At 34.9% G+C, this 19042-nt stretch overlaps 1 protein-coding gene across 1 annotated transcript in view; it reads left to right on the top strand.

The window, feature by feature from the left end:
- Nucleotides 1-8612: 8612 nt before the first annotated feature.
- Nucleotides 8613-19042, top strand: part of LOC110699177 (nudix hydrolase 3) — a 31454-nt gene continuing 21024 nt past the window's right edge. The window contains exons 1-6 of the mRNA XM_021876699.1: nucleotides 8613-8895; nucleotides 9924-10103; nucleotides 10321-10398; nucleotides 15259-15355; nucleotides 17038-17171; nucleotides 17662-17743. Of these exons, the coding sequence (XP_021732391.1) occupies nucleotides 8813-8895; nucleotides 9924-10103; nucleotides 10321-10398; nucleotides 15259-15355; nucleotides 17038-17171; nucleotides 17662-17743 (654 nt within the window). The 5' untranslated portion in view covers nucleotides 8613-8812. The remainder of the gene's footprint in view (nucleotides 8896-9923; nucleotides 10104-10320; nucleotides 10399-15258; nucleotides 15356-17037; nucleotides 17172-17661; nucleotides 17744-19042) is intronic.

A 19042-nucleotide genomic window follows, 5' to 3' on the forward strand; every position in this document is an offset into this window, starting at 1 on the left:
TAAACAATCGTTTTGGAACCAATGAGGTAGTCCCAAAATTTCTCAAATGCATGAACAATGGCTAGGAACTCTTTCTCTGTAGTGGTGTAGTTCCTTTGTGCTTCATTTAAGGTCTTGGACATGTAATAGATCACGTGAACCCTCTTCTCAACTCGTTGCCCAAGAACACCTCCAATAGCCGTATCACTAGCATCGCACATAAACTCAAAAGGTAGATCCCACCGTGGTCCTTGCACAATCGGTGCCGAAATCAAAGCTTTCTTAAGTGTGTTAAAAGCTTGTAGGCACTCTTTGTCGAACTTGAAGTCGACTTCCTTTTGCAATAAGGCAGTCAAAGGTTTGGCTATAAGAGAGAAATCTTTTATGAATCGCCGGTAGAACCCCGCATGCCCTAGGAATTGTCTTACCCCTTTTGCATTGACCGGTGGTGGTAGCTTTGCTATAACTTCAACCTTTGCTTTGTCCACCTCTATGCCTGCATTTGAGATCTTGTGACCGAGGACAATACCTTCTTCAACCATGAAGTGACACTTCTCCCAGTTCAGGACTAAATTCACTCTCTCACACCGTTGTAGGCACTTCCCCAAGTTCACTAGGCAATCATCAAAGGAGGCTCCCCCAACAGAAAAATCGTCCATGAAAACCTCCATCTCGGCCTCCAACATGTCCCCAAAAATGCTCATCATACACCGTTGAAAGGTGCCCGGTGCATTGCAAAGTCCAAAAGGCATTCTCCTGTAGGCAAAAGTACCATATGGACAAGTAAAATTCGTCTTCTCTTGGTCATCCGGGTTTATAGGTATTTGGAAAAACCCCGAATAGCCGTCAAGAAAGCAATAATACTTGTGCCTAGTTAGTCTTTCGAGCATTTGATCAATAAAAGGGAGGGGAAAATGGTCCTTTTTGGTAGATGCGTTTAGACGTCTATAGTCTATGCACATCCGCCAGCCGGTCACCGTTCTAGTTGAGATGAGCTCACCATTCTCATTCTCAACTACAATCATTCCCCCCTTCTTAGGGACAACATGCACAGGGGAAACCCATCTAGAGCTTGAAATGGGGAAGATGATACCTGCATCAAGAAGTTTGGTGATCTCTTTCTTCACCACCTCCCCCATTTGAGGATTGAGTTTCCTCTGCCTCTCAATAGAAGGCCTCGCACCATCCTCGAGAGTTATGTGATGCATACATATAGCGGGGCTAATACCCTTGAGGTTATCAATGGTATAGCCTATGGCACTTTGATGCTCTCTCAATACATCACACAACTTCCGAGTTTGATCCGCATCTAAAGAAGAATTCACAATGACAGGATAAGTTGAATCAGGGCCAAGAAATTCGTACCTTAAATGTGATGGTAGAGGTTTCAATTCTATTTTAGGGGCCTCGTTTACCTCTTTTATGGTGGCCTCAGCAAGTGCATACATGGGTGTAATTTCCTTGAAACCGTTATCACCATCATCTTCCTCTAGCATTTGCTCCTCTATGTACCTGCTCTCATCGGTATCACTTGGCTCAAGATCATGGTTAGTAGAAAGAAATAGTGTATGCATACTAGAGACAATCGAATCAATAGTGTCAATCATCATGCAGTTTTCGGAAGTAGACAAAGGATATTGCATGCTTTTGTTCAGATCAAATTCAAGGACCTCCTCTCCTACCTTTAAAGAAATCTTGGCACTCTTCACATCAATGAGAGCACCAGAGGTAGCTAGGAAAGGTCGCCCAAGAATAATAGGTATATGATTATCTTCATCCATTTCCAAAACTACAAAATCCACAGGTATCACAAATTTCCCAGCTCGTAGGGGAACATCTTCTACCTTACCCTTAGGAAATTTGATCGAACGATCAGCTAACTGTAGGGTAATGTTGGTAGGAAGAAGTTCTCCTACCCCTAATCTTTGATATACATAATATGGCATAAGACTAACACTAGCCCCAAGATCACATAATGCATTATCAATTTTCATTTTATTAATAGCACAAGGGATTGAGAAATTACCTGGGTCTCCCAATTTGGGAGGCATCTTGTTCATGATGATTGCACTACAATTCGCGGTGAGGTTAACAGTTTCCACCCCATCACAATTCCTCCTGCCACTCAAAATATCTTTCAAAAACCTAGCATAGTTAGGCATTTGTTTTATAGCGTCGGTGAATGGTATGGAAAGGTGAATTTGCTTCAAAGTATCTAAAAACTTACCGAATTGAACATCCAACTTATGTCTCACAAACTTATGGGGGTAAGGAAGTTTTTGCAATATATTGGGCTCTTTGACTTGCGTTACTTCCTTTTCATTTAAGACCTCTACAGTTTTATCATTCTCTCCGGTCCTCTCCTCCTCACTCTCTATAACAGTATCAGTGGTAGGTGTAGTCACAGATTGACTCCTAGGGGGTACTACTTCATCGCTCCCCCTCAATGTCTTTCCACTCCTAGTGGTGATAGCATTTACAGAGTTTTTAGGGTCAATACCTTGAGGTGGGAGTTTTGACACTCCAACCCCATCCTTTATAGCACTAGCCAACTGAGAAATCTGGGTTTCAAGCATTTTATTATGTGTCATCACTTCATTAAACTTTTTGTCACTGGTGGCCATGAAAGTGTTGAACATTTTGGTCTGTGCTTCCATCATCTTCTCCAAACTAGTCCTTTGCGATGGTCCTTGAGCATTGTAGTTGTCATTAGAGGCTCGGGAGCCACGCGCATTAGACTGTTGGGGATTTTGATTTTGGAAGTTGTTCCTGTTACCATTGTTATTCCAATTTCCCCTGTTATTGGCATTCATGTTCTGATTGTATTGCCCTTGATTACCTACATTTTGTTGGTAATTATTCTGATTACCAAAATTACCATGTTGATTATAAGACCCTTGGGGATTTTGGTCCCTTTGGTTCCTGTTTCCCCACTGGTTTTGCTGTTGGTAGTCAGAATTATTACCCTGTTGATTATAATTGTTCCCTCTTTGATTAGGTGGTAAATATCTGTTATTGTCATTCCTAGGTCTATTATCAAAAGACAAGGCATTGACTTGTTCATTATCACACTCATTACCATCATTATAGTTGGATTGAAATTGGGAATCTACGTTACAGGCAGAGGTATCATGGTCATAAGACCCACAATTTTCACAGAATATACATCCAGCAGGCATATTATTAGAGTTAGAGTGCATACCTGCTCCCTTAGAATAGGATGGAAGATTTTGATGCGGTGGATCGTTGAGCTTCTCTTTGATAATTGACATTTCCTTACCTAGATTTACAATTTGCGATGTCAAATTCCCGATTGCATTAAGATGGTCTACCGAATAGACCGCTCCTCCACTCTTGCTCATGGCCTCTCGCTCTCCATCTTGCCAATCCATGTGGTGTCGTACCACATCTTCTATGATATCAATGACTTCTTCTTCGGTTTTGTTCATAATGGGGCCACCTGCTCCCGCATCCAAACTGGTCTTCCCTTGAGGACTCAATCCTCCATAGAAAATCTGTAAAACTTGATATGTTGGGATTCCGTGGTGTGGGCACTCTCTTTGATACTCCTTGTACCTTTCCCATGCTTCGTAGATTGACTCCCCACTCCTTTGCCGAAATCCCTGGATCAAAGCTCTAGCATCGGCCGTCTTCTTTTGGGAATAAAATCTTCCCAAGAATGCTGTCGTGACATCATCCCAAGTGTGTAGAGAGTTCAGCTTCACCTCCTTCTCTAACCATTCGAGAGCTCTCCCAATAAGTGAAAAGGGGAAAAGCTTCAATCTCACGAACTCTTGATTCACCCCATTAACCTTGATGGTATTGCAGTACTTCTCAAATTCGTTCAAATGAGACAAAGGGCTCTCATGCTTGGCACCACTAAACTGCCTTCTCTCGATGAGGGTGATCATAGCCGGCCGGATCTCGAAATCATTGGCCTCAGTAGTGGGTGGAGCAATCCCACTTGAAGCTCTATACGCCCCAGGAGTTCCCAACTCCTTAAGGGGTCGTGGTGCTGGCCGATTGGGTTGGCGCGGTATGTCTGCCATTGGAACCTGTTGTGTGTTGTGTTCCTTTCCTTGAGAGTTTGATGACGTCAATCGAGATTTACGATTGCTCTTCAAAGTTCTTTCGATTTCTGGATCGAAGGGTATTAATTCTCTCTGTTTAGACCTGCGCATACACACTAACCAAACCAATTAAATAGCAGGGCTACAAGTGTAGCCAAAAGGGAAAAATCTTTTTGTGCTTTTTTTATGATGAACTAGACTCAAGAAATCAAAAAGCAATTAACAAACACCGTTCCCCGGCAACGGCGCCATTTTGACAAGGGTTAAATCGGTCGCTACAATCTAACTCTCAATCAAACAATACTTATGCGAACACCCTATAACCAAGTACAATGGCAAATAAAGGTTCGGTCCACGAGGAACGAGAGTAATTGCAAATCAATCTTAAACCTAAGCTAGTTCGAAATCAATGGAAAATGGTGTTCTAAAATAATACTAATAAGATGGAATAAATCAATAAACTAAGACACTAGGGAGAACGGGAATTCACCAAACCATCGGTAACTACGCAACAAGGAATCACAGAGACAAACGGGATATGCAAAGACTATATGTCTGATCACTATCATGTGATAGGAAGACAACGGGCAATACTAAGCTTGGATTTCTCATGCACTTAACATTACTCGATACATAATCAAACCACATTCAATAATGAAATATTCAATTCACAATCTCTTGTTCAAATCAAGGATATCATGCAATCAAATTCAAGATTCTAGGTTAGCTACTCCTATTATAATGAATTAACATGCAATCGCATATAATCAATTTAATCACAATCCGTTTATCAAAATTAATCCTCAATTACATAGATTACCTAGGCCGGGTTTCATCCCGAAACCCTAGCTAGGAGACTACTCACACATATTCATAATCAAAGCAATAATGAATTCCAAAAGCATAATAGATATAAACATGAATTCTGATTAAGGAATAATAAAGCTTGATTAATAAACAAGAATGAATAATACCAATTGTATTGATGCAAATCAATGGAAAAGTTCAGAACTTTGATATCCGTCGTCAATGAATAATACAAAGAACCTTCGCAAATCTTGCTTCAAATCAATCCAAGAAAACTAAAATCTCTAGGAAATTCTCTAAGAAAACTAATGAATCTCTAATACTAAGAACGTTCTCCAATAACTCTCTACAAAGGCTCTCAAAACTATCTCTAAAACTGTCTTTGAATCCTCTTAAAGTCGGGCCTTATATACGTCTTCTAATTCGGAGAAGTCAAGCGCGCAGTTAACCCTGGATCAGCACGGCCGTGCTGTATTTGGCACGGCCGTGCCAGCTTTTCAGTAAGTAAACCGGGTTTCTTCTTCAAATTGGCACGGCCGTGCAGCTTCCTGGCACGGCCGTGCTAAAAATGACACGGCCGTGCTGAATATGCTCTAGCACGGGGCTCATACTGAAGCTGACACGGGCACGGGCAACATCTGGCACGGCCGTGCTAATGGATTGCACGGCCGTGCGGGTGCGTGGATACTGACACGGCCGTGCTATTGGCTTGCACGGCCGTGCTGCCTTGCCTGGGGTTGCTTGCTTATAGGCCAGCACGGGTGTGCCTATGGTAACACGGCCGTGCTGCCTGTGCTATGTAATCAATGCACGGCACTTGAACTTCCTTAACTCCTCGGACTCCGATCAAGGCTAGCTCGGTTACGCATCAAGGGCTCGGGATCCGATTAAACTCGGTTGATATTACCTGAAAACACATCAAAAACAAACCGAAAACCCGTGAAGCACGTAATATGGGGAACGTAAGCATAACAAGGTAATAATCGGCCAAAGAGGCCCCAAATACATCCAAAATCATCCTAAAATATGCTCTAAAGCGCGCCCTAAAGTGCGCTTGTCAACCGTTAGCGGTTTTAAGTTGAACTGAAAACCAATCCTACGTGGACACTAATTTGGGAATTTGTTTTTAAAACGAAGCATCAATGGTTGGTTCGTACACACGGGTGTATCATGTGCATGGTACACCTGGATTAAAACAGAAAGAACATAGCTTATAAATGTAAAGAACATTATTAAATTATAAAAGAACACATCATTGAAATATAAAGAACATGGTAAGTATGAGAAACTAATTTTAAAAAAATGTAATAGATAGTTACTAATTGATTTTTACCACGCATTCTATGTTAAATCATTTCAAAATATTGAGTTTTTCAGAATTTCTTTATCTAAGATTATATTCTACCAAAAATAATTCAAGATTTCATTTTCAAATTTCAAAAATTCAAAATTTAAAATTTAAAACTTCATTTTCAATGTACTTTATTTCAAATTTTTTTAAAAAAATATATACAAAAATTAATCATATTTTTCACCGTACCAAAAAAAACATAAAGGATAAAACAAGAGAGCACAATGATAAAAAAAACACATAATACCCGAAATAATACGAGGTTTAAAGCAAATGCATATTAAGAAGAACATACTATCTAAGTTAAAGAACATTATTTGTATTAATGAAACCCAGCAAGAACATTTTTAATCTACATAAATTAAAGTACAATGTTTATAATGTAAAGAACATATAGTTCATATAAAAAGATCATATTGATCAGATTCAATGAACATATTACATTTCAATAATAAAAGAATATGTATCAAGAAATGATAAAAGAACATTTATCATAATACAAAGAACATCATCTTCAACCTCAGAAAATAGCACGAAAACAGTGTTTTTTTTTTTAAAAAAAAAAAAAAAACCTTTTCTCTCATCAATGAATTAATCAATTACATCATTAAGAGATTATATTGGAACGATAAAATCAACTCTATTATAACATTGAATCACTTAGAATTCTCTATATAAATTCAATTTCTCTCTCTTAACAAAATAAATGAACTTCTATTCATCAAAAGTATTCTATTAATATACAAAATATAAATAATAAATCAATTCATGAATCAAGGAATATAAATAACAAATCAATACCTTAAATCAAAGAGGGAATCATTTTGATATATATATATTTTTTTTACTCATGTACTTTAATTTGTATGCAATGTTCTTTCTGCGATTTTTAATAACCTTGTATTATAACCGAGTGTACCATGCTCATGGTACACCTGGGTGTATGGTGAATGGGAATTCATTTCTATTTCAACAATATTAAGGAAAATCGTTCCGAAAGGTGTGTTAATTTTGATATTTATTAAATCATGTATCATACATCTTTAAAAAAAAATCATCAAACAAAATTAATTTTCTATATACATAAAGATAATTCAACTACTGTGTATATTAAATGAAAAATTCGAGCATGGCTCGGGCATTAACTAGTAACTATATACTAACAGACACACTAGCAATGACACGTGTCATCTCCTGGTGTGTCCTTAGTTTTTTTTTTTTTTTGAAAAAAATTCAATTTCAAAAATAAATCTTTTTACATATATTTATAAGGTAATAATTACATACAAAGTATAATTGAAGATTTGATGCATCTTTCTAAAATAAATATATTGACAACTATAAACTTAAGCAAAAAATATGGAAAATAATATTCTTAATATCATTTGTTATGGACAATTTTTTTTAAGAAAGATATAAATTATGTACAGCATACGTTTATTACAACAAGATTATATAATTTTTTTCTTGATTTTTTTAATTATGTAATAGAAGCTACAAGCTTAAACAATGAAATGCGAATATCAAATCAACAAATGATATTGTTGTTATTTCCTTGAATAATTTATAATTAGAATTTCAATAAATTAGCACTCCATGAGAACTTCAATAATACTTGCTCACATGTCGCTAATTAGTAGTGTTATTTTTTCTTGCCATTTTTGTTGTTTTTTAGGATTCAATTGATATGAATGTATGTAACATACGAAAGCATATAATTTTAATTTTAAATACAGTTATTGAAAATTACCGTGCATGACACGGGACCTAACTAGTACGTCTACAATAGTAGCAACCCGGAACAACGTCCGGGGTCACTTACTAGTTACTCACTCTGTGTTTTTTTTAAGTGTTACAGTTTGACCAGACATAGTTTTAGGTAATTTAATTGACTTAAATAAAATAAGAGGTAAATGAGGTAGTTGGAGTATTAAAAAATTATAAAAGAAAGATAGTAGGGTTAATAATTTATTAAAAAGTACTCCCTTCGTTTTTAAATACTTCTCCATTTCTATTTTTTGCACTATTCATTTATCATATTTTGACTAATGTTTGTGATCTATACATAAGAAAAAATATAGTCGTATGGGTACTTGTTGGAATCATCTCAATGAGTAGTTTATTAATTTCAATTGTTAGAAGTTATACCTATTGATAATTAAAGAAATTAATGATCAAAGATTAGCATCGACATACGTGTCCAAGAGAAATGGAGCAAATATTTTAAAGAGGAAAAATATAATGAAAAAGTAATAGTGGATTTGGGTGGGGATCATCAGACGAGAGAGATATAATATTTTAATGTAACTTTTTACTAAAAAAAAAGAAGTATAACACTTAAAAAAAACACTAGAGAGTAATGAAAATTAAAACACGAGGTCACGAGTAGTACTGTAGCTTTTATCTCTCCTTTAGAAAGAAACGAGAGAACATATTCGTGTTTTCCTTAAAAAAAAAAAAGAAAAAAAAATAAATAAAGAACATATTCGTGTGATTGATTGATTGAATCAGTAACAGTTGGCTGTTTGGGAATTTCGTTCTTCGAAAAGCACGTTATACTTTTTTACTCTCACTGACCACTTTCTGAAACTCATCACCAGAAGCCATGGATGAACCTCCTGCTCAACCCCAAGAGTATCTCGATGTTCTCACCAAAACTGGCCAAAACACCAGAGTTCGCAAACTCAGGTTTATTTTTCTCGAATTCGATTGACGCCTATTTAATTTCCAATCATTCGTTTCTAATTCAATTTTACTGAATTGGTGCTGCATTTTCATTATCACATTATTTATATTGTATTCTTGGCTTTGATTAATAATATTCAATCCAAATTGTTTTAGAATTTGATTTCAGGAAGGTTTTGCAATGAAATATATTGGTGATATGGTAGTTTTATAATCAGGAACTAATCGAAGGTTTTGGGTATCACCGCCAAGACTTTACCAACTAAATGAACTCGTAATCAGCATCCATGATCAACAAAATGACAAAACTAAAATAGTTTGAAAATAGTGTACTCCATAATGAATTTTAGTGTTGGCTCATTATGTTTAGTTACTTTGGCAATGGCATTACTGTAAACAATTATACCGATCTTCTTTACTTATGTAAACTAATTTAAATCACTGACATTGCCATTTCTCTTTTGCTGTGTGCTTGTATCTAAACATCCAAGACTACGGGTCTAAACTGTTTACCTCACTTTCACCTTAATTTCACTTATTTCAGATCTAATAAGTTTAGATTTAGTTGAGTTTAGATAAGTTTAGTTCAGGTTAAAATAAGCCTTGATAAGGCTTGCCCAAGTTCAAATTACAAATAAAATAAGTTTTAATAAGGTCTAATAAGTTCAGATAAGTTCATATAAGTAAAAATCTGGTGAATAGAACACACCCTACCTGTGTATGTATATAGCTCGTTATATATGTGTATATATTTTGTGTGTGTTTTTGTTCCAGTAAGTCATTCGTTTGTATTGAATGATTCACTGTCGTAATGCTGCTTGGTTCTAATGGTTTTGTTCTATGATGTGATGACTTGGGTTTAGATCATCTTAGATTATGTTTGCTGGAGTTTTCTTAGCATTTTTATTGCTGAAGAGAACATACCCGCCTTAATGTTACTTTTCTGAGAACGATTGACCCCTATTAATGAACAATGTATTAATCTGTTGGTGGATGTTGCCTCGATGGTTAATTTCTTATTACTTGTGTAGGGGGGATGTTCATAGAGATGGGGATTATCATCGAGCTGTTCACGTTTGGATTTATTCTGAAAGCACAAATGAGCTGCTGCTTCAGAAACGTGCTGACTGTAAAGATTCATGGCCGGGCCAGTGGGATATCTCCAGCGCAGGTCATATATCTGCTGGTGACTCTTCCCTCATAACAGCAAGGTAAAATATGTCAACTGATTTCTACAGTTTCAATAAATAGTGATTTCCATGTCATTATAAATTTTCGATTCAAAGTGTCAGTCATGTAATTTGTCTTTATTGGTATTTTGACTGGCCACTTCTGTTAGTTATCATATCCATTTCTAGTTGTAAATGGATAATTTGGTGGCCATCTCATTACAATTCATGTGTTAACATTTACTCAAAATTCTTGCAGGAGGGAACTTCAGGAAGAGCTAGGTGTCAATCTTCCAGAGGATGCATTTGAATTGTTATTCGTTTTTCTTCAAGAGTGGTTTGTACTCAACCTTGCTTCTAGTCATGTTGATGGTGATTGCTTTTGTGTCATTGCGGCTATTAAATGAAATTGATATACTTAAAACATGATGTCTAATGGCAGTTTGCAGTGTCTATAGGGTGGTATATGTGGTGGAAAGTTGCTATTCCTTCATTTTTATAGGCTAATGCTCTCCACATTTGAGAAATGGTTTATGAATTTTTGAATGTTTGAGTAAATATATTTGATTGGGTTAGCCGTTTACGTTTAGATGAGTTATCATAAAATTAGCTGTAGCTGCCTAGGAGATAAATTTATCTTATTCAGATCTATTTATTATTTAAAATAAAACTGCTAAAGTTTACCAAACATATTTGTCCACAGTAAATATTGAACCTCTCAATAGTGAGAACTAATTCACAACCATTGTATGTTGCAAGATCCACTGGTTCACATATATGTAATAGTAATTGCATGTGTCTTTACTCTACAAGTTGCATTCTTTTCCCCTTAAACTTATCTTTCCCTCTTCTATATGATTTAATTGAATAATACAACCTCGATCCTTGAATTTTCATCTACTCACAGTTTTAGAGAACTTTTTTGTAACTATTAATGCCCAATAGACTAATAGTTCTATTACAGCCTAAAGGTTTGTAACTTCAAACTTTAGGGTTCATTACTTAACACCAAAAGTTTTGATACTATAAATAAGTGAATGTCCAATTTTTAAGGAATCGGCTCATTAATGATATTTGTGGTACTACCCATAAACTTCTTAACTATGATTTGTGTTGAGTATAGATTCCTTAATGAACCTCTTTCATAGCATTAAGTTTTTTTGCGGCGTGACATAAATGATGCATATCGGAAAGATACATTGAAAAGCCATTTAAATTACTACCTTTGCTAACGGTTATGTGCAACTTTGAATGCAAAAATTTCATAATTGTGATTAATGAATTAAAAGGGTATGTAATTAAGGTTAAGAGAGAGAAAGAAGATCTAACACCAAGACCAACCAACCACCCACCATCACCACCAAGACCAGGCGACACCACGCACATCGTCTTCACCACCTACACCCATACGAAAACCCACCATCTCCACAAAAACCACCCCACAAAACCCACCTATACAAAACCCACCACCCCCACCTATACAAAACCCACCACCCCCACGAAACCCAGGTACCACCTCGACGAAACCAAGCCACTAGCCCCACGAAACTCTCCTCCACGAAACCCAGGCACCACCCCGATGAAATCCCACCCCCACAAAGCCCACGAAATTCATCCCACCATCCTCACGAAAACCCCCACAAATCGACAGAAACCACCGTGAAATTACCACCAATTCGACAAACCCAACGCGAATTGAATTTCTTGAAAGTTGAAGAAAGAAAAGGAAGATCTCAAATCCAATGAAACCCATACTAATTTTTTGAAAGTTGAAGAGAGAGAAAAAAGATCTAAAAAAGATGAAGAGATATAATGAGATTGAAAGAGGAGAGAGAAAATTTGGGGAAAGATGAAGAAAAATGAAGATGAATGACGATGGGTTTTTGTTACTTCAATTGAAGATGAAGAGTAGATAATCGGAATGGGTTGATTGGATGGGGTGAATTAAATGGGTGAGAAGTATTGAGTAATTAAATCTGATTATAGTTTGTAAATTATGTTCTAATTTTTTAAATGAGGGTAAAATGGTCTTTTGAGCATTGTTTTTTCTACTAAAAAAGAAAGAAATTTTTTTTGTTGCACATAATGTTTAATGGCAAAAAATAGTAAAAATTGCACTTAACCATTAAAGAAGGTAATATATCTTTTGTTAATATAATTTATCTTTCGGCTTTTTCACGAAATACCACTGAGTTTTAATAATTTATTAAATACCACCAACTTTTTCAAAATCACCGAATACCATTCAGTTTATACACATTATCACAAAATGCCTATTTTCTTAACAGGCGTGCCGTTTGTGTAATTTTAAAAATTCACCATATACCACTATGAAATAATTTGTTTCACCATATACACTAATAAAACTTATTTCACCATATACCCAAATCTAATAATGGCTAGTTTAGCCGTTGCCATTTCTAACGGCTAGTTTATGAATAAAAACAGCTTATTTTATGTTCACAAGAAAAACTTATTTAAATGCTATAAATACAATGATTAAAAACATAATTACTCCTACTTTAATTGCACTATGTATTAGTTTTTTGTTGTTGTACTAGTCTTCTCTTTAGTTGCTTAACTCTTCCATCAACATAGTGTGGTTGTGCTTTACACCCTATATGAAGCTGCTTTTATACATAAACTAGCCATTAAAAATGGCAACGACTAGGTTTTTTTTTTTTTTTTTTTTTTTTGGTTAAAAAATAAAAAATAGTCGTTATTAGATTTTGGTATATGATAAAATAAGTTTTATTACTCTGTATATGGTTAGATTAAATTTGTCAGGATGGTTTAACGGCAGGCTAACGTCTGTTAAGAAAATAGACATTTTGTGATAATATGTATAAATTGAATGGTATTTGGTGAATATGAAAAAAGTTGGTGGTATTTGGTGAATTTTGCTAAAACTTGGTGGTATTTCATGAAAAAATTGTTTATCCTTTTGGTGGTTCTTATAGATAATATTAAGTTGTTACCCCATCCTTGGGACGTTGGGTGAACAAGTAGTTTAAGAAAACTATAAGTGTGTCAATTTAAAACATTTGTTTATTATATAAAGGATTCTCCTTTTGTATTTTTATATTGTAAGAAATCAAAAAGCGGAAAGGTAAGGGTAGTGAAGAGAGAGAATTTAGGATTTAATTGAGTTATGGGGTTTGTGGTCTCAAAGAGAGTATAGAAAAATATTTTTTTGTTAGTGGTCCCATTCCATTTTTAATAACGTGTCAAATATTTTGGGACGGGTGAAACCATGAACTGTGTCAAGTATTATGGGACGGAGGGAGTATTTATTTTAATTTTGATAGATAGAGATTAGTTTATCTTTTATTTTCTGAATGTTTTATAGTTTATTTTGCTTATATAAAGGGATTTAGGTTGTAACATTTTCGGCAAACATTTGAGTTTTGTTTATTATATGAAAATGTGAGCTTAGCTTGTGTTTATGGTTTGTTAAACTTTGTCGTTATACTAAACTTTGATTCTTAAACCAAGCCTTCAAGTATCGGCTCTCAACCGAACTTTGAGAGTTTTATCCTTGTTTCATTAAAATTCATTAACTCGTATTTCCTCGAGAAAAACGAATTCATAAAACCATAATCGTATAATAAACATATCAAAATCCAAGAAAGGTTTAAAGATAAGTATTTTATTCAAGAGACTCAAAATAGTTGCGTAAATATGCATCAATAAACTTAGGTCCATCGGTGATCAGCGCAAAGAATTAATCTTACTTATGAAACTCTATAATAGTATGGATAAAATGCATTCACATTCACCGTTAAACCTCCTTTTTTCCATTGAAGGGATTAATACGTAGGTTCACTACTAAAGTTTTTCTCTTTAGCACATACATATAAACATTAAGTTCATGATGAACCTCTTTTATGAGAGAAAATCAAAGATCATCAATGGTGTTAGGTATAGAGAAAACTAAGGGTTTTCAATAGCATTGTTGAAAATAAGGAGAAGGAGATACAATGATTAGTGTAGTAGTGTGATCGCTGGCAGTGATGGATTGTCAAGATTAATTTAAATCAATAATTAATAAAAGAGGTTCTCACCATAAGCGTGGTTCTTGTAAACCAAAATCTCTATGTTTCTTGGAATAATATTGCAATGTTTTTTATTGTCAAAACTCAAAAAATTTTGTTTGAAAGGTTTATTAATACCATATTCCTTGTGGACATCAATTTGGAGGTTTAAGGCTATGAGTAAAGTATTTTTATTACCCCTTTGTGCAAACCGGAAGATAGATAAATGTACTCTAAAGAAGGTATAGGGTTTACCAGTTCATGCAATATTCTGGAACATGATGAAGACTCGGTCAACCTCATCTTACTTTTTCATCTTTGGGTGCTTTCTTTGCAGCTCTCCAGTTTCAGTTGATCTACTTGTCATTACTGATACTAGTTCAATGAATCAATGGCACACCAGATTCTTCTCTTAAAACACCATGTCATTTATCTCTCTGCTTTCTTATCTAAGTTAGGAATGACTTTTATATGAATTCATAAATCATTATAAATAACTGGTTCAAAGTGTGAATTTATTTATTCAGTTTTATTTTTATTATATTTTCCATGTTAAAAATGGGAGGGGAGCTTAACTGATGGTTTGGACATTCTGTCATTAATCTGTTATTCTGTAATTTGCTCACTTGCTTGTATAAATAAGAGAGAGAGAGAGAGAGAGAGAGAGAGAGAGAGGGGGGGGGGGGGGGGGGGGGGGGGGGGGGGGGGGGGGGGAGGGGGGGGGGGGTTGTCTCAGAAGATTAGGCTTGTGAAGGATGTATTATGGAGAGAAGCCTTTCTATGGCTGTACTTCTCCTCAATAACAGGAATGTAGGATTTTTGATCAAGGATGCTTTGAAAATCTTCTCCTAATTGGTTGTTACATGCACAATGCACCATCCATCTTTGCAGCTTTTCGAGTGTTTCTATTGTTATGTTAAGGACTGAATTAGTAAACTTAGTTTTAGTTTGATTAAATTGTTATTCCCCTTGATGGTGTCTTTATGTTCTGGATCCATTGTATTCCCTTTCTTGCTGTAGTTCTATCCTCCTCTTTTGTTTTAACAGAAGAGAATTGTCGAGCAGTTTGATCCTATACATGATGTGTTGATTTGCTCAATTTTTCACATCTGATGGCTATTGGTTTATTTATTTGTTTACCAAGTTTGCTTTTTTAAATGCAGCATCATTAATGATGGAAATTATATCAATAATGAGTATAATGATGTTTATTTGGTGACCACCATAGCTCCTATCCCTTTGGAGGCATTTTCTCTTCAGGTAAAGTTGCACTAGGCATTCATAATGTGTCACCTTGCTTAAATATGACTTCTTTTTTTTTTTTTTTTTTAAAAAGTTAAAAATTTATGAGGAAGAAAATAGGGGTTACATTGATTGAGAAAAAAGATGAGGGAGAATTGCTTAAGGTGGTTTGGCCATGTCAGAAGAAGACCAAGTAAGGCTCTGGTAAGGAGGCTTGAAGAGTTGCAAAGTGTTGGGATAGCGAGGGGTAGGGGAAGACCTAAAAAAACTTGGAAGAGGGTGATTGAGAGTGATATGAGTGCTTTGGGATCAAGGAAAATATGGTGTTGGATAGGCGGTGTGAAGGGAGAAAATTCACATAAATGACGTGTCATGATTATATATATAATTTTGTTTATTTTATCTTAGTATTTTACCCAATTCGTGTTTTATGAATTTTATTGATTTCCTTTGCTAATGTTTTCTCAAACCTTTATGTTTTTTAGTCACATGTTTTTTCCACTTATGTAAAACTTTCTTAAATTTTATTCTTGGTTTCTCTTTTAGAATTCTCTTAAGTTTTACTTGGATGTTCTTTATTTTTCTCACTTACACCTTTTTTCAAACTCTTTTTACTGATTACCTTGTTAAGTTCCTTTTTCTATATTGGATAGTTCCTTATGATGATTCATGTTAGCCAACCCTAAATCATTTTAGGACTGAGGCTTTTTTGTATTCTGTAAAAGTATTAGTCCTTTTCTCTTGAGCTGACCTTTTCAAATAATAGTCAATGTTCTTGAATTTTGACTAATAATAATATTAAGCTATCTATACATTAAATGTGCAACGATATTCGTTTAATTTGTCTTTATAAGAAATTATTGGACACCCTTTATTTTTTTTTTTTTTAAATTTACGAACATTTAAAAACAATTGCAAAGATCACAAAGTCAATATTAGAACACCATTCTACGATGAAGGGGTATTTAGTGGGACTATATATTACTTTACATGATCAGTTTTTAGTGTTCAACTTTTTACCATAGACTTTTGTTTCTAGGAAAGTTTGAATAAGGTGAGTAGATACTAGGGAAAGGTGAATAAAGTAAAAGAAATGGAGTGAAAAGATAGGCATGTGTAAGAAAAAGCAGATGAAGTAAGAAAGAGAGTGGAAATGTGTAAATTTAATGGAGTTAAGGAGGGTAAGATGGTAAAAGATAAAACAAAGTAGAAATGGGTAAAAAAAAATCCTCAGAATCGAAAGCGGATAAAAAAAAAAAAAAAAAGTGTTTAATTATACTTCTCACCAGTGTTTCGAGGAGAGATGAAGAAATGGTGAAAAAAGGGAGGAAAAGGAAAGAGAAAAGAACACAATTCTGATAAATATGGTCAATGACTGGATTTTGATGGGTGGTACCTCGTTGCCACCAAAATATGATAAAAAAGTATTCTTAAGGCTGTTTCTGACAAATTTTGTATTATATATCTTGCCTTTAAAGCTCAATACTCACTACAGAATCATTTTAAAATAGTGTACTTGTTATTAATACCAGTAAACTATAAAGTTTATAAGATTTAATATCAGGAATGATTACTTGAGAAAACGATTTCCAAGTGATCACTCACTGATACATTTATAGGAATGCTACTACTAACTTTGTTTAATTTATTGTCAGCTACATGATGCTTTGTAACTGATATTGGCTAACAACTTTTCTCAGGAATCAGAAGTATCAGCTGTCAAATACATTTCTTGTGATGAATACAAAAGTTTGCTGGCGAAGGATGATCCTGACTATGTCCCTTATGATGTAAATGGTCAATATGGGGAGCTCTTTAACTATATTGCACAAAGGTATTTGACTTTCTTTCTGCTTAACCTGCTTATTACATGCTTCATATTACTTAACAATTCAAAGTGTGTAATTTTTCTCTTGTTTGGATTATTCTCATCGATCGTGCTTTATATATATTTTGCTGCTAGGAAATTTTCCTTCTGGAAATTAAGTGCAAGATGTGGTGCTGAGATTTTTTATTCACCCTCACCACCATTGAAATTTCTCTTGTTCACTGGCACAGCCAAAAAGTTTGATTTAGTTGCTTGTCTATTATCACTAGCTTTTAGATATCATTCACTAGAAAGAAAGGAACCATTATAGGAGTTCAATAATCACAATGTTTGTCTCTGCTTTTCTTGGTCTTTTATGATTTCATTTTTCTTGCTATGGCTATGTGCCTATGTGCAGATGATTCCACTAAGCAAGTAAATACTAAATAGTATGAGCATTTTGATATTATATTCTTCTTGATATGATTGTCAATTCTAATTTTATCCGACCCTGAAGGTACAAAGAGAATGTGGAAGAACGGAGTTTAGCTCTTCAAAGGCAACTCAATCGTTATGCACCTATTCCCCTTAGTGCAGAGGTTGTTTATTTTCTTGATAATCTGATTGCATATTTAGTCATGAAATTATCGTGATGGTTTCACTCTTTGGTTCCCTAAATATGAGCTCTATATGCACAATTATGCTACTCCCTCTGAAGTTTGAGTCGCTTTTAATTTTGAGCATTTTAAAAGTTTCGATCCACTTCTACTAAATTCTAAATTTGGATAACCCCGTGTACAATCTTAGCCCTCTTACCCCACTCTATTTACATCTTACTCTCGCTTACTTTATTCTTCTTTTTCTTACACCACCCACCTTTTTACCCCTTTTCTCTTACTTTATTCACTTTTTTCTTACACCAACTTACTTTTCCCATAAATTCCTAGTAGCAAGAGTATAGTAAGAAAGTCGAACTTTCAGAAATGGAGGCATTACAAATAATTGTCTTGAAAAATTACAATGGAGAGTAGTGTATCTTGTGTTTGTAAGGGTTCATCTCTATGTAACTCATGGGTGATTTTCTATTTATATGGCTTCTCAGCTTATTAATTAATAACTGTTTGTACTCCTTTCTAGTTTCTATTGGGCCCGGATCACCCATGATGGGTTGCACGCACACTCCACTCCACATTAGTATGATATTGTCCGCTTTGGCCTAGCCCTCACGGATTTGTTTTTGGCCACCTTCCCAAAAGGCCTCATACTAATGGAGTGTGCACTAACTTATAAGGAGCTTTTCACTTCCTTATTCCTTCAATGTGGGACTTGAGATGAACAACCCCAACAGTCTCTTCTTTAATCTGTCATGAATTCTTCATTGTCTTTAAAATTTATGTTTAAAAAAGATAGGGTTTTTCTAAGCTATGCCCCCAAGTTCTTCGGTTTCTAAGCTGTACCCATGCATTTTCAAAGTTATAAGTTGTGCCCTCCACCTCACGATATTATATCAACAATACCCTTTGACAACAATATTCGTTAACGAAAGTTAAGTTATTTTATCAACAAGGGTGTCGTGGCGTTATTAATTTGACACGTGTCCCGTTCTAATTGGTTTAACAGTTTAATAAAATTTAAAAAATCAGAAAATAAAATAAATAAAAAAAGGTTATTGTTAACGTCAAAGGTTATTGTTAATAAAAATTAGTGAGGTTGAGGGCACGACTTAGACGTTTGAAAAGACATGGGCACAACTTAGAAACCGAAGAAGTTTGGGGGCATAACTTAGAAAAACCCAAAAAGATATGATTGCTTACATATTGATGCTCTTGATTCATACCATATCTGGTGGGGATTTTCTTGGATAATTTCTCATTCAGGAATTCAGCATGGATATGGTT

This window comes from Chenopodium quinoa, unplaced genomic scaffold (genome assembly GCF_001683475.1).
Source record: "Chenopodium quinoa cultivar QQ74 unplaced genomic scaffold, ASM168347v1, whole genome shotgun sequence".
In the NCBI taxonomy this organism is placed as follows: domain Eukaryota; kingdom Viridiplantae; phylum Streptophyta; class Magnoliopsida; order Caryophyllales; family Amaranthaceae; genus Chenopodium; species Chenopodium quinoa.